At 38.5% G+C, this 17523-nt stretch overlaps 1 protein-coding gene across 8 annotated transcripts in view; it reads left to right on the top strand.

Moving 5' to 3' along the window:
- Window positions 1-17523, top strand: part of pde5ab (phosphodiesterase 5A, cGMP-specific, b) — a 93105-nt gene that overhangs the window by 30610 nt on the left and 44972 nt on the right. For 5 of the 8 annotated variants that reach the window (XM_054753693.1, XM_054753694.1, XM_054753692.1 and 2 more), the window contains 3 exons: window positions 1339-1535; window positions 4397-4829; window positions 10357-10530. In XM_054753693.1, coding sequence (XP_054609668.1) covers window positions 1339-1535; window positions 4397-4829; window positions 10357-10530 — 804 coding nt within the window. Of the gene's footprint in view, window positions 1-1029; window positions 1221-1338; window positions 1536-4396; window positions 4830-10356; window positions 10531-17523 lie in introns of those variants that run through there. The other 3 variants (XM_054753696.1, XM_054753702.1, XM_054753703.1) reach the window with 3 other exon arrangements.

Raw genomic sequence — 17523 nt, 5'->3', positions numbered from 1 at the left:
AGGGCCTTCAGTCACGAGGGATGCCCCCTGCAACATTTCCACATAGTCATACCGTTTGACGCCCCTGCACAACCTTGAAGCTCCATTGTTCCATTGAAGGAAAAAGCAGCCCAGATCATGATGAAGTCCCCTCCACTGTGCCGTGTGGAAAACATCTCAGGTGGGATCCTTGTCATGCCAGTAACGTTGGAAGTCATTGGGTTACCGCTTGACTTTTTTCTTCCATAACCCTCAGGATCTTTGAAGAAGTTTCAAATGACTATCTTACGGCCTCCAACCTCAGCAGCAATGGCGCGCTGCGAGAGGCCTTGCTTATGCAGCTCAACAATCTGATTGTTTCCAAAGTGAGAAAGCTTTTTTGCCTTTGCCATCAAGGGATCACGACAGTGTGAATACCTGAAAGAAAATGACATTCAATCCACATTTTTGCCAACATTTGGGCTTTTAAAGGCTGTGGTCTTAAACCTTTGATCAGCTGATGAACAGCCTATTTCATTTTAACACTTATTTGCGATAAGTTGCGAACTCCAAAAATGTTTGTCTCACTCCCATTTGCTCTTTTTGCATTTTGAAGCTCTTCTTAAAACCTCCTTAAGATCCAACAGTGCAAAATGTCAATTCTTGCAATTTTTCCATCATGAAAAAAACACCAAAACACTGACATTTGGTGAAAATTAAGTGAAAAATAAATGAATATTTACAGTACATCCATCTATCCATTCATCCAAATTTTAAAATGATTGGGAAATAAAATTAAAGAGTGTTAAAATAAATATGTAAAAATACGTTTTGTAGGTTACAATTGTCATGTAATTCCAAATATTACATTTATAAATGATGTATAAATAAAAATACTTAATTAAAATGCTATTACTAATTATGCATTATTGCACTACAAATTTTCCATGATCTCTCCCATATTTATTTGTTTATTTATTCTTATTTATTCTGATTCTATTTCTTATTTTTCTTTTCTCTCATGTCTTGCCTTGGTTGTTTTATTTTATTTTGTGATTTAAGAGTTTAAATTTATGATGACGTTTTTGCAGAGCTGCTGGAAATATGAATTTCTCTTGGAGATCAATAAAGTATCTATCTGTCAATTATACGTCCTGAATGAAAAATAGTATATTTTGTTGCATTTTGCATTTTGTTGTCGGTGGCTTGTGTGCCACAGCTTGAGAAATCATGTCCGGCGGGAATTTCCCCCTGGGGAGCTTGTAAGCGAAGCTACGGCACTGCTCGTGCAGCCTCTCAGTGTGTGTTATCTCAACAAGAGGAAGGCTTGTTTTCCTCCATGTCTTTGTCTTTTTCTGTCTCCGTGTCTTCTGTCAACAGACGAGGACACCGTCAGTCATCGAGGGAGGGAGCGGTGCCGTTTTTGTGATTTTGGGCCCATATGGAAGCGGCGTTGAGGCATTGTGGAGAGAGACGCTAATCTTGACTTGCTGTCCAATGGAGGACGACATGATGGAAGCGTGGCTGGACGATCACCTCCAATTCACACACTCTTATTTTGTCAGGAAGGCATCCAGGTAAAGAGCAGCTTGTCGCTATTGCGTTGATGTAATTTTGATGTCTGCATTGTTTGTATACATAGTAGTGGTTGAAGTCAGATCCTCTTTACTTGGACTTCATGCACAGGCTGCTGTAATAATTAACTTTTACAACTCGAGCCTTTTAAATTTGCTCCCTGGAAATCTACCCTTGGTGGTAATTACACGCCGTCGTAAATACTTTTCTACTTGCAAATGCGTCCTCCTTATTTTTGTACTTTTTGTCCATTCATGTCAAATATTTCAAATTGTGTGAAAAACGCGAAAATGTGATATAAATGGCTAAAACTTTGCAAGTGTATATTTCAGATGCATAATTTTCCAAATAATAATGATACGTTGTTGATTAGATAATATAATTAGATAATATAATTGAATCCTAGTATCGTAGATATGATATAGATTTATTAAAATCTATAATATGAATGGAATAATTGTAATGATTATAACTGAAACTTAATCCCTTAACAAATGTATATTTTCAATACAGTACATATAATATAGTAAAATATAACTACATTGGCTTGGTTAGCTTTTAGTTAGATACTTAAAGATGCTTGATAATCCGATTATACAAATATAATGAACTCAATAATATAATGTAATCATATAGTTGCATATGCTTAATAATACATACAATTCATAAATATGCACAAATTTATCTGACATACAGTGGTGTGAAAAAGTGTAAGCCCCCTTTCTGATTTTTTTTTTGCATGTTTGTCACACTTAAGTGTTTCAGATCATCAAACAAATGTAAATATTAGTCAATGACGACACAACTGAACTCAAAATGCAGTTTTTAAATGAAACTTTTTATTATTAAGGGAGAAAAAAATCCACACCTACATGTCCCTGTGTGGAAAAAGTGATTGCCCCCTAAAGCTAATAACTGGTTGGGCCCCCCTTAGCAGCAACAACTGCAATCAAGCGTTTGTGATAACTTGCAATGAGTCTCTTACAGCGCTGGGGAGGAACTTTGGCCCACTCATCTTTGCAGAATTGTTGTCATTCAGCCACATTGGAGGGTTTTCCAGCATGAAGTGCCTTTTTAAGGTCATGCCACAGCATCTCAATAGGATTCAGGTCAGGACTTTGACTAGGCCACTCCAAAGTCTTCATTTTGTTTTTCTTCAGCTATTCGGAGGTGGACTTGCTGGTGCGTTTGGGATCATTGTCCTGCTGTTTGAGGTCACAAACAGATGACCGGACATTCTCCTTCAGTACTTTTTTGGTAGACAGCGGAATTCATAGTTCCGTTTATCACAGCAAGTCTTCCAGGTCCTAAAGCAGCAAAACAGCCCCAGACCATCACACTACCACCACCATATTTTACTGTTGGTATGATGTCCTTTTTCTGAAATGCAGCGTTATTTACGCCAGATGCAATGGGACACACACCTTCCAAAAACTTTAACTTTTGTCTTGTCAGACCACACAGTATTTTCCCAAATGTCTTGGGGATCATCAAAATGTTTTCTTGCAAAAGAAATGAGCCTTTATGTTCTTTTTGTTCAGCAGTGGTTTTTGTCTTGGAACTCTGCCTTTCAGGCCATTTTTGCGCAGTGTCTTTCTTATGGCGTCATGAACACTCACCTTAACTGAGGCAAGTGAAGCGTGCAGTTCTTTGGATGTTGTTGTGGGGTCTTTTGTAACCTTTTGGATAAGTCGTCGCTGTCAATGTAATACTACACTTTGTATATTACTCAGACACTTAATATAATTAGAATATAATTGTACGTATCAAAAATGTATATATTGAAATAATACAGTTGTAATTATGTGTCTAGATATATTTATTTCAATAATATAATGTATAAATATACACTATACATGTTAAAGTAATTATATCTGTATTACTTAAAAAAATAAATGTCCATCCATCCATCCAATCCATCCATCCATCTTCCATGCTACTTATCCTCACAAGGGTCACGGGGATACAGTATGCTGGGATATATCTAAAAATACAAGATAAATCAAAGTTGTTCTGTATGTTATATCAGTTTTTTAAAACATAGGCGTTAACCCATGATGTGGTATGCTTTGGATCATAAGCTGTGCTTTTTAATTTGACACATGGTATGATATCCTTTGGACCATGAGCTGTTCCTTTGGGATCGATGTTGATCACCAAGTGACTGAGCATATTTTTACTCATTATTATTATTATTAATTATTGATTCATTTAAGATTATTAATTTGTTTATGTCTTATGAGCAAACAGAGTTGGTGTCAAAAGCCACAGCACAGTCGTAACGGTAGATCCAATATTCATCCTTCTGTGCTTTTTATACAGAACCGAGCGAAGCCGGGATATTGCTGCAGATGTTACGAGAGTAAAGTCACAATTATGCGATTATAGAAAGTGTTTATTTGTTTTTACAGAAAAAAGCAGTAATTATTTTGTTATTACCACAGTCGAAAATAGATGTAATTTTCCGAGATAAGTTGTACTAATATGACAAAAAAAAGGTTGTTTTGAGAACATAACTGAGAATTAGGTAACGCTTACAAGAAAGTAATGAGAGTCAATGATTATGATTGTGATTATGAGAAAAATCCAAATTTTACAAGCTAAAAGTTGCAATATTCAATGTATAAATCCTATCATTTCGGGGAAGAAAGTTGTGATAGTATGAAAATAAAGTTGTGATATTATGAATCAAAATTGTAACTTTACAAGCTAAAGGTTGTAATAAAATGTTAATATTTTGAGAAAATATTTTTTAGTCATGACATGTAGCAGAAAACTGTAAGCTGTTGTTTACTTTTGAGAAGAAAGTGGTGATATTTTGAAAAAAGGTGTCATTTTTCCGCTCCGTCTTCTCTTCTGACAGGGAGATGGTAAACGCCTGGTTCGCCGAACGCGTCCACACCATCAAACCGGCCACCTCCAAAGACAGCCCCCCCACCTTGGACAACGTGGCGCCGACAACTGCAGCCACCAACCAGCCCCCAGCTACGCCGCCTCGCAAAATCTCTGCCTCGGAGTTTGACCGCCCGCTCCCACCCATCGTGGTTAAAGACTCTGAGGGCTCAGTGACGTTCCTGAGTGACACCGACCGCCCAAGTGCACCCCCTGAGCAGGGGTGTGGGGTGGCAGTGGACGGTGAAGATGGGGGCGGTGGACGGGCGGTGGGGGATCCTTGCACTCGACTGCTGGGGCTGGTGAAGGACGTTGCCAGCCATCTGGATGTGACAGCACTTTGCCACAAGATCTTCCTACACATCAACCAACTCATCGCTGCAGACCGCTACTCGCTATTTCTGGTAAGAAGGGAGGACAAGGAGGGTTGATGCCCTCTTAACTCATTCAATCCCAGCCATTTTTCAAAAGAAAATCCCTTCAGTAATACATTTTAGATGATCTTGACCGATCCTTCAAGGCACACAGAATATTGTGTTCTATGGCTATATAAACATGGAACCTACCAAAAGAAAGAGTACAAATACAGAACATTGGTAAGTTTCAGGAAAATCTCAGTTCCCGACTAGAAAAGAGAGAAAACCAGCTTTTTGTGAAAAGATACATTTCAAGCTTAAATTTCACTTTGATACAAAAATGTTTTTCTTTTGTGACAGCTCAAATATCTCCAACAACTGTTCCACAACATACAGTAAACAACACAAAAAGGGGTTGTTTTACATCAAAATGACTATTTACAAATATAACACAATGAACTATTTACAGTTTTCACATTTGTAACTGAAAAATTTCCCTACAATGCGTAACCTTCAGCGCGCTACACTCGTCCATGCTCTCTCACTTCCTCCTTCCTGTCATGTGTGATTCTTCCATTCAGATGATCCCTGCCGAGCTCTTATCAAATGCACTTCTACCACGTTGCGGCCATTTTTATGGCTTGAAATTGCTATATTGCTTCTTGGGCAAAAAAATCTAAAAGACGTATAAATACGTTGTTGGGATCGGGCGTTGGGGTTTATTAAAAAGGTTTAACTGCGTCTTTGGTATTGAATGAGTTAAAGCCTTGTTGTCCCACCCTCTTTTTTCAATTTAAGTCTAGGACTTACCCGAACAAAGCATCATATTTACTGCTATGGATTTGAAATTTACAGAAAAAAAGGTGTAATTTTATAAACGTAGGATTTTTACGGGACTGAAGTCATAACACACTCCCGATCAAAATTTTAAGGTGAGAATTTGCAAGAATTGACATTTTTCACTGTTGGATCGTGAGGAGTTTCTAAGCAGAGAAATGGGAGTGAGACAAAAAAATCGAGTAAGAAATTGATTGGAAACAAGCAATAAAGTGAAAAAGGCTGTTCATCAGCTGATCAAAACGCCCCATAAAACTTTCAAATAAAATTTTCAAAATAAGACTCAGTAATGAGTAGCTGCGCCATGTCCATTTTTGTAAACTTCCTTTGCTATCCATCCCCAAATGTTCTCAGTTGACTTTGATGGTCCAAAAGAGCTTATTCCTGTGTAGTAAGTCCTTTGCCAGCATTGTGAAGTGCAGCATTGTCCTGTTGAAAAAAACAGTCATTTTCACACACAATCGAGGGCAATTTTGTGGCGCTGAAGGAGACGAGGCCCTTCAAAGACTTTTTTCTTGTTAGAAAAGCCTGCTCTCACAGATGCCGTCTGATGGTTTTGGACTGCACTCAGCACCAGTAACAACCTTCATTTGGGCCGAGGTTTGTCCCGGGTCTTGATGGACAGCCAATCAGATCCTCCGGCTCAGGGCCTGTGCCATTTTTTTTTTACCACTTGACATTTTTTGTTCCATAACCCTCAGGATGTTTGAAGTTTCCAATGACTGTCTTACTGCATCCACCCTCAGCAGCAACGGCACGCTGCGAGAGGCCTTGCTTCTGCAGCTCAACAATCCAACCGTGTGCAAAGAGAGAAATATTTTTTTGCCTTTGCCATCAAGAGATCACGACAGTGTGAATACATGACAGAAAACGACATTCAATCCACATTTTTGCCAACATTTGAGCTTTTAAAGGCTGGTCTTAAACACTAAAGTGTAGATGGAAGTGCTTCAGTAATGAAAACACTACGCCGCTGATGCTGTTGTCACTGTCCGTTTTATATAGTCGGAGCAGATCCTTTCACAAGCCATACCATACTTATCCTTAATGATGGTCGCCACGCTTCAGCATCTTGGACAGCAGCATGCAACCAATGTCGATTTCCCCACTGGGCGTCTCATGATGTCTAATTTAAATTTTACTTTCACTTTTGTTTACATACTGCCACCAGACCAATCTGTCTCACTGCCATGGGAGTCAGAATGGAGACTTGACGACATGTTACCCCGCCAGTCTGCCAATGTATTCTTTTGCCTATGGTCTCTTTTTCTTTTTGTACAGTATCAATAATGAATGGCATTGCGTACGCAACCACGAAATAGTAAAACTCAGAACATCGTGATTTATGCAATTTTACAACAATAAAAGTCCTATTTTTGACAAGTCACAATATTATGAAAACAAAGTTGTAGTTTTGTGATAATAAACTAATAATTAGGGATGCTCCGATCAGGGTTTTATGCTGCCGATTCTGATACCGATCATCCATGAGTGAAATCGACCGATATCGATACCGATCGTGAGATTAAGTGTAAATTTTTAAATTTACTATTGGCTATATGATATGAAAAAGGGAACTATAAAATCACCTTCATTTACACAAAAACATATTTGACTTACTTTTTGAAGAGAACATGATTTGGATTAATGCAAACAAAGGAATGGACTTTGAGCTGGAAGGATATGAAATGAAATGATATGTACTCTTCGGAACAATTCAAACGGAGGAGGTGTGGCTGTATACGTGGACAAACATCTGAACTACAAAACGGTAAAGAATACGTCATTTGTTATTGACAACATCCTAGAATGTATAACGATTGAAATCTGAAAAGAAAAAAGCAAAAATGTGTTAATAAGCTGTGTGTGTAGAACTCCAAAGTCAAGGTTTGAACGACTAAATAATAAACAAAAAACTATTTTTATATGTGGAGACTTCAATATTGATCTTTTGAATCCACATAAGTACAAGGAAATAGACGACTTCACAGACACAATGTATAGTTTGAGTTTATATGCTAAAATAATTAGACCAACCAGAATAACAGACTACTGTGCCACCCTTATCCATAATACTGTGATAATAACACAACTAGTGGCCTGTTAATTACTGACATCAGTAATCATCTTCCAGTGTTCATAATTTACAATGAACATTATAAGAAAAGACAGGTAGTGGCTCGAGTCGCCAATTAACCTAACATGCATGTTTTTGGAATGTGGGAGGAAACCGGAGTACCCAGAGAAAACCCACGCACGCACGGGCAGAACATGCAAACTCCACACAGAAATGCCCAAGGGAGAATCAAACCCAGGTCTTCCCGATCTCCAGACTGTGACTGTGTGGCCAACATGCTAACCACTAGACCACCGTGCGGCTAAATAGTATTATAAAGAACAGTATTAAGAAAGCAGACTACCCTCAGTATTTTATGTTTTGAAACACTAACAGGAATGACATGAATGAGGTAGTTGAAATGTTCAACAATTATTTTGTAAATATTAGACCAAAACTGGAAGAAGAAATTCCAAAACTCCAGACAATGGACAAATGGAATGATATTATTGATAGGAATCTCAATTTCATGTTTCTCACTGTTGTAACCAAAAAGGAAATCACTGATGTCAAAAATTTGAAGGCAAAAACATCAATCGATTGTAATGGAATCGAAATGGAAACAATTAAAAGGGTCATCAGTGAGATTTTAAAACCGTTAACATATATTAGTAACTTATCATTTCCGACTGGAAAATTTCCCAGCAAAATGAAAATAGCCAAAGTGGTTCCAATTTTCAAAAATGGAGCTAAACATCAAATTACAATCTACTGACCAGTTTCCTTATTACCTCAGTTTTCTAAAATTATTGAGAAGCTATTTAACAACAGGTTGGACAAATTTATTAATAACAACAAATTACTAGCAGGTAGTCAATACGGATACAGAGCTAACATTTCAACTTCTATGGCACTGATCGAAATCACGGAGGAAATTAGCAATGCTATAGACAACAGAAGATGTGCAGCTGCAGTATTTATGGATCTGACAAAAGCCTTCGATACAATAATCACAATATTTTAATAACAAAATTAGAAAGGTACGGAATCAGAGGATTAGTCTTGATTTGGGTTAAAAGTTACCTAGCAAACAGGAAGCAATTTGTAAAGTTAGGAGAATAAACACCTGGGAGTTTAAATATCACGTGTGGAGTACCCCAGGGCTCCATATTGGGAAAGGTATTATACAAAAATATGACATGGAATACAGGAAGTGAATAATATGTACGGTCCAAGTTGTGGAATGGATGGGGGGTAGGATTAAATAAGCTTTGCTATGACTATTTTCAAGAAATCATAAAATTGAGCGAGAGTAGTTGTACAACAATAAAGTTGCAATGTTACCAGACAAAATGTAAGTAATATTACAAAAGTTACTTATTTTTGTTTTTTTACAGTGATTTCCTCTAGGGTTTATCGAAGCTGTGGTGGTGGGCTTCATGGGAGGGCAGACTGCCCCCGCTGTGTTGTGCTGCTGCGGCATCTGCAATAAAAAAAAAATACAAATAACAATTTATCAGAACATGAACCTCGAACATTGCAAAACTGTTAATTTAATGGCAAAGTTGCTGAGAGCACTGCCAACTTTTAAATTGTACTTTATGTACAAAGCACGTCTCCACTCAGTGTGCTCATTTTTCATTTAATACAGGTGTCATGTTTGAATAGAACACTTATAAAATACTAAGAGATGAAGTAAATATTCTTTGGTGAACTACTCAACATCAGCTGGTGAGCTCCCTGGAGACCCCTGTGATAGCATCACTGTCTAAAGCAGGACATACGACGTGTTTCAGGTGCACAACTTCGACACAACTAATGTTTTGAATACAAGCCATAAGTATTATAATGATAACAAGAGAGCAAGATTGTTAAGTGACACTTTAAAAAAAGTAAGTTGTGATGATGATCGATGATTGATGTGTCTCATGAACGTATTAGCCACTTGTAGCTCCGAGTTAGATAGATGCCGCCGGCCAGGCATGTAAACAAAAATGCCAGAAAGTGGAATGTTATTGAAACGTGAGCGATCACACATGCTTGCATATATAGGCTTAGCATGTGACAAGCTGTCGTCAATTGGCTACACATTTTACGGGCTATTGTTTATTCTCCCGATAATAACAAACAAAGTGAAAGTCAACACAAGAGGTGTCGCATATCTGGTCACATGCGCAAATGCCTGCAAGGCAGACAGGCAATTCTGGTGCATGCTTATCAAAATAAAGCGCAGTGAAACATTTTTATGATATTTTAAATCGGTTTCAAACTAACTGTGGTCAATATGTGTGTAAATAATAAGCTATACATTTATCTATATAGCATATATATATATACAGTCAAACCTGTCTTAGCGGCCACCTGTATAGAACGGCCACCTGCCTATAGCGGCCACGTTTGCCTTTTTCCTTTAGTGGCCGCTACAGACAGGTTTGACTGTACATTCATATAATATATTACTTAAAACTGTTTTCAAGTTAAAAAAAAAAAACAACAAATTGTTAAGGTGTGGTGGCTTTTATTTTTTTTGTGGCGCAACGCCACGATCAATTACACGTAGCGGAAACCCTGTGATAACTTACTATGATAGTCCACAGTCTCCAGTTTGCTGCAGTATTGCCCTCCACCTCCTCCCAACTGACAATGCTAACTTTTATGTGAATCTTACGTTTTTTTTAACAGGTGGGCGAAGACAGCTCCAACAAGAAATTCTTAGTCAGCCGCCTGTTTGACGTGGCCGAGGGTTCCACGCTAGAAGAATCTTCCAGCAGCTGTATCCGACTAGAGTGGAACAAAGGTATAGTGGGACACGTAGCGGCCACGGGACAACCGCTCAACATCAAGAATGCTTATCAGGTAAAGATGTTAGCTTCTCTGAGAGGCTTTTTTGTTTTTAAAACAAAAGAGTAAGTCATAATATTACAAGGAAAAAAGGCTGTAGTCCGACTAAAGTAAACTCTCAATGTTACGAGTATAAAACGGAAATAGTTGTGACCTTAAGAGAATTAAATCTTGACCAATTACAGAAATTGAAATTGATTATAGGAAAAGTTGTCTGTCCTTGTAATATTATCATACGTTTTTTCAAAAATAAAGTCCACTATTGATGAGAAAAAAGATATTACAAATATAAAATCACAATTATAAGAAAAAAGGTGGCAATATTGAAATAAAAAAGTCGGAATCTTACAAGTGTAAAGTTGTAATATTACAAGGAATATTTTCTTTATTTTCAAGAGTCGTAATCTTATGAGGCAAAATGGCAATCTTACAAGAAAAAAAGTGGTGTATTTTCAAGAGTCGTGATCTACTGAAAATAAAATTGTCATCTTCCAAGGAGTACATGTGGGGGTGTCAACTCATCACGTGTTCTCGCAAGATAAAAATGCGACAATATTTGTTGTTGAACTATTGCATTGCTCCACGCACTTTACGCACACTATACATTTTGCAATCCAACCTAACTCAGTGTTCCCAGCGTCACTCGCTCGTGACATGTGGCTGTTTTTTCCATCGGAGTTGAACAGCTAGTAGTAACATTTCTACATTTGATCAAACTTACCGATGATTTGTCAAATCAAAATACGATCGCTGCATAAGGATTCAAAACATAATACTGTGTGAGCGTCAGCCCTTTATGCATCATGGGAACTGTAGTTCCTTTAGCACAAACACAAAACTGATCTACTGCAATCTGCAATCTATTTTACGTGTGTCTTTATTAGGGCTGTCACGAGACACCCAACTCACAAGGCGAGACACGAGATTGGGTCCCCGAGAACGAGACGAGACATTAATTTTTTTTAAAAGTACAATGAAAGGACAAACAGACTTTTTTATTTAACCAAGTCACAAAACAATGCAGGTGCCTTTTGAAATGTTTATTGTCCTACAAATTGATGCTATATTGTCGTAAGATATTATTGTCAACATTTCTTGAGACCAAATAAGCCACAGTTATGATAATATATAGTGTTAATCATAAGTAACATTAATAATACACCTCACTGTTTTTCTTTTATTTACATGTCTTTGACTATTTACGTCAGGGCTGTCCAGCTGTCCGTTGATACTGTATATATATAATTTAAAAAATGTATATAATAAAAAAAAAACAACAGATACAAGGTTTCTTTGCTGATTTTTTGAAGCTGCGGTGGTGGGCTACATGGAAATTTTTAGGACGTATGTATTTATTTATTAACTTATTTATTTAACTTTTTTCAACAACCGGCAGAACATGAGCAGAGAACATTGCAAAACTGATCTTTTTATGGCAAAGTTGCTGAGAGCACTTAAAGTGAGAGTCTAAAATGTTCAGCCTCCTTTTGTTACCTGACCTATGTAGTCCAATAGTACTTATGTGACTATTAGTACACAATATGTTGTACTATTGGACACAATCCTAAATTTAATTTGATGCCTGTTTCAGAGTAATACAAATACATGGGAAATGAATTGTTCAATAATATAGTTTTTTGTTCAAAATAACACAGTTAACAAAATAATATAGCAATTTAAATATTTTTGTTATAGAAATCTGTCCTGTATAAACATATAATTTGTCATTAAATACAGGTGTCATGTTTGAATAGAATGCTTATAAAAATACTAAGAGGTAAAGCAAAATTCTTTAGGTGAAATACTCAACATCAGCTGGTGAGGTACTGCTAGCTTATGAGCTACCTGTTGGAGACCCCTGTGATAGCATTACTATCTTAAAGCTGGACACACTACCGTCAATTCCGGTGTATAAGCCGCACCAGTGTGTAAGTCGCAGTTGTGCATGTCATAAAATGGGATATTTAGTGCACAGAAAGACATTAGACAGAAAGATTTTTTAAACTTTTAATAAAATAAATGTTTTTTTCCCAAACAATACGTACCACACAGTGGTGCAAGACTGCTAATTAACACCGCAGAACCTTACACAGCTAGTTAAAAACAGTGCCAAATAGTGCATGTAACATGTGGTAGATAACAATAGCCTGTGCTTTTCCGTGTCAGAATTGAACAGCGTCCTAATTCTTGCATCACACACATTGTCAGTCGCTCGCTCTCTCTTTCTCTGAACTGTGTCGTCCTTCAACTGGCAGCAGCCATGTTTCCTTGTCTTGACAGCCAAATCCTTTGCCATTCCTCCATCTTCTGTACCGCTTATCCTCAAATCCAATGCCTTTAACTTGAAACTTTAACTTGACTTTCTTGTGTACGCCCCTGTACCACCCACCATGGTACAGTGGGACCTTTGTGGCCGCGTTTGAATCATCATTGTGCGTGGATCCCCCCGGCAGATGCAGGTATGCGTCAACGCCATTGCTGCACTAATACGTCCCCTCTTTTTTTTGTTTTCATTTAACATAACAGGCTCTGGAGTCTTGGTGATATATTTATGGTGTTTATTGAATAATCCAAATCCAACAATGTTTTACATTTGATTTTAGGATATTTAGTAGTATTGTGCTTACTTTAAACTGGAGTGTGTGCATGCATAACCGGCTCCACTCAACGAGAGCAAACGGTTAGCAAACGCCGAGAATGGTGTCTTCTCAGCGTTTTATGGTTGATTCCTGAATTTTTTTTTTTTTTGCCTTTACTATCTTAGTAATAGTGTTTTCCAAAATACACATTTGAACAATTAGTAGTAGTTCTGAAGTATAGTAGATGTCACAAGATTATAACATGACCACCCCAAACACCATGGGAAATGTAGTTTTTAGCCACATATTAGCCACACCGATTTATAAGCCGCGGTGTTCAAAGTTTGAGAAAAAAGTAGCGGCTTATACACTGAAATTTACGGTACATGTTTATGTTGAACCACTTCGACACACAACTCGTGTTTTGAAGACAAACCACAAGTATTATAATGATAACAAGAGAGCAAGATTGTGAAGTGACACTTTAAGTAAGGTATCATGACCATGACAGCTACTTGTAGCTCGCCTGTGGGACAAAAACGAGCTAGCCAGCTATCGCCAGCGAGGCAGTGAGACCCAGGAAAAATGTGTAAACAAAGATGCCAGAACGTGGAATGGTTCAGTAACGAGTCGGACTTGACCATCTCTACAAGACACCCACATAACCCTTTATCTTTGAATACATTGTCAAGATACGCCTGACGTTCATTTCTACTAGTAACTTGGGGCATTACGTATCTTAATCAACGCTGATCGGTGGCGCTCAGCCAAATGTAACGACCGTAAATGTAACGCGTCGGTGATGAAATGTGACATACACATACTGGAAACAGTGCACAAAGAGACACACTACGAAATGAAGATACAGTGGAACCTGGGTTAGCGTCATGAATGTGTTCCAGAAGGTATTACTCTAACCGAAAACGGACATTAACTGAATCAGTTTTTTCCATAAGAAATAATGTGAATCCAAGTAATGAAAACATTTTTATAGTTTTACAACTATAGTTTTTACAATTATAGTCTTACATGCAGAAAACATTTCAAAATGCATATAAATGATGAATGAAAGGATAAAGATAACAAAGAGGGACGTTTTCAAGTTAAAAACAAGGTTTTAAGAATACAGATGGACTTTTACACTGTATTCATAACACAACAAGATACCATACTATATGTATATTATACTACAAACATGGATACTACAAAATTTTGGTGTCAATTTTTTACCTTAACCAAAAAACAAGCTAACTGAGGCTCCACTGTCATACACTGTTGGGAATGAATTCATACAATTTTATGGAACAAAAAATAGAGTTGCACAGTTGTTATGTTCTGAGAGCATAGTTATTTTTAGGGATGTCCGATATTGGCTTTTTCGCCGATAACCGACCTGCCGATATTGGCCAACCCTTACCAACCGATATCAACCGATACCCATACCGATATGTGTAACATCACATATCTTTTTCTTGAGTAAAATTGTCGTAAAGTAACAATACTCCTACATGAGTACAGTTGTTTTGTTGGCTACCCAACCCATCTCTGAGTAGATCATTCATGTATTACATATTTTATATACGAACACATTTATGCTTCTTGTGCCTTGATTTATGTTATTTTTGGAAAGATAATTTTTTTTTTTTAGTGAAAGGGCTATCGTTTAAAATACATGAATGTGCTGAATATTATTTTCATTGATAACTTTCATGCTCTTATTTCATATTCTTATTTTATTGCATTAAAACTGCTGCATGAAAAGTAACGTGAATCACTACCTGTGTGGGTTTAATAAAGTTCTTATCTTAGCCATCTGAGAAGATCAAATACATTGTTTTTGGTGCCTAACTGTTTCCAAAAGAAAATTTGTATAAACGTGAGGCATTAATTAAAATTTCTTTGGTTTTTTTATGAAGTCAATTTCCTTGAATTCACTTACAGTGCAGCCTTACCACATCCAATATGGCGGCGACGCTGACGTACGGCTCTATGGTTTGACAGCAAAGCTTCCTGTTTCCCAGCATGCTCTGCTGTACTGTTGTTGTAAATAGTCGTTAAGTTACATGTTTAAAGCTCACATAGTTGCATTATTCGTTAGTCGTGTCTTGTCGGTTGTTATCCACCTGTTACGTTGCAGTGTGATGTTTTTTTTAGCCCTTTCTTTAAAAAACACAGTGAGTAAGACTGGTGTGTGGATTGGTTCTTGGGGGTTAAGGTTACAAAGATTACAAAGCAAAATCACAAGCGGATGGAACGTTATTGAAAAATATTAGCCTCAAAACATTGCAACTTTTGCTGCAACTTTTAAAAAGACACTTTAGGCCGCAACAATCACAAAAAAAGCCCACGAAATCCTCGACGGACTGAAAATAGTTTCTATCAAAGTACCAAAACTTGTATGTCTGTCTTCGAGTGTGAGGACATTTTCTGTGAGCAGAACACAGCTCACAGTTGTTGTTCTCCAGCTGACCTCTGATTGCTCATTGTTATGTGGTTGTCAGGCAACCAGGAGATGATGATGCTGGCCCACGAGCATGCTGTGCAATTAGCATGAGTGCTCTTATGTGTTCAAGTACTGTGCATGGACACAAGTACTTGGACAGTGTCGTAATTGTTTTTCCCTTACACACCAAGAACAGCCATTTCATCTTGAAATGCAAGTTATAGTAATAACAATAAAAGAGGCGTCTTAACGTAACGTGAATAGGTGGTATGGTAACGTAACATAAAACAACCCGCAATGTCATCTTTATTCATCGTCTTGGAACCTACCTGGGTGTGGAGACGTAACTGCACTGTTGACAAGCCTCTCCCAGCAGCACGTTGTTCAAGCACCCATTTATGAACTTGGTCCTCTAGCTGTGGCCATCTAGCTTTTAGCCCGGGAGTTACATCCCGACGTACGTGCGCCTACGTGCCTGTTACGTGCAAAAGTGGGTAAAATCGCAAAAGACACGCACGTGGCCCGCAAGGGTTTTCAAGCACGCAAAGGAAGAAAATTGGAAAGCTAATAATTTTCTGCGTGCACGCAGGAAAACCTTGCACGGGGCCAGGTCGCAAGAGCAAAGCAGAGGAGGAGTGCGTGTGTCGCAAGTTTAAAAGTACATTGTGTACATTGCTCCCGCGGCGGGCGACTCCTCCAGCTGTACACTCCGGTTCTCCTGACCTCCTTGGACGCACGGAGGCTGCTCACATAGTATCAGACATTAATGCACCTTATCCGGCCATGGCGGGCGGCTCTACCCGCTGTACACTTTGGTTGTCCCGGTCATGATAGCCGTAGGTGCCGTAGGAAGCCAGTACGCCCATGTTGCAATCGAAGTGAGTGGGCTTCACGAGCCTCGTACGATGCCCACACACCGTATGTCCCCAGTGAGTGAAACGTATGACAGCCTTGCCTGACGCGCACGAGTCACACGCCGCACTCACAACCTAAAAGCTACCAACGGAGGGCGAGCTGCAAGCATGTGGGTGTCACGAATCACTTGCTCCCTAAATACGACACACTTGCGACCCCTCTGATACCCTACTTCCCCTACGTGCCGGCCACGGCCAACACATTTCTCAAAAATTGCGGCGCCCATGCGCGTGGTAACACGTACCTCGGGATGTAAGTCCCGCTTTTTTTGCTTCCTTCATTGCAGTTAGAGTAGCCTACGCTTTTAGCCAGTCCCTCACAAGTTTCTCGTTCACTCCAAACTTTCTTTCTGCTGCTCGATTACCGTTTTCGGCTGCATATTTCACCACTTGCAGCTTGTAATCTTCAGAATATGAGTTTCTTTTGGGGGCATTTGTGGTCCGTCCTTCTCAGTTGTCTTTATTAGCGGCGTGTGGCGCTGTGAACAGGCACGCAGACGGAACCACGTGACACTCCAAACCATAGAAGAAGAAAGAACTGATGCGCATAAGTCCGTCATCTTACGAGAAGTAGAATTACTTGTGTGAGTCATTATGGATTATAAAACAACAAAATAGCAGGAGAATGTCGACTGAGGTGATGTCCGTCAAAATATTCAGATATTATGTTGGTTTGTCGTCAAAGCTCACTTCTGGTCACGTGACGGCAATGAGGCGGTGGTGGGTCGGTGATGTCATCATTCTTGCCCACCCTGGAAGCTGTTTTCAAAAAATACCGTTTCAGGTCACCCAGAACGCCGGTTCCGTGTGGATGAGAGGCTGAAACGATCAAATACTTTGCTGTTTTGACTTGAAAACATTTCCGTGTGCCTACCTTAGCTTTCTAAGTTGATTGTAAATTTTTGGTGGTACAGGAGTGATAGGAGTATCAGATATTGGCTGTTTTTATCTTCATATATCAATTAAAATGAGAGAAACTTATCTCTTGGTTATCTCAACATCTTGTCTCTAGCATAGCGACGGCACAAAAAGACATACTCCACATATGGCCAACACATTAGTGCCATCTAGG

Source organism: Dunckerocampus dactyliophorus, chromosome 15 (assembly GCF_027744805.1).
Source record: "Dunckerocampus dactyliophorus isolate RoL2022-P2 chromosome 15, RoL_Ddac_1.1, whole genome shotgun sequence".
Taxonomy (NCBI): domain Eukaryota; kingdom Metazoa; phylum Chordata; class Actinopteri; order Syngnathiformes; family Syngnathidae; genus Dunckerocampus; species Dunckerocampus dactyliophorus.
The sequence above is the reverse complement of the archived record's forward strand: the minus strand, read 5'-3'. Positions and strand labels throughout refer to the sequence as shown.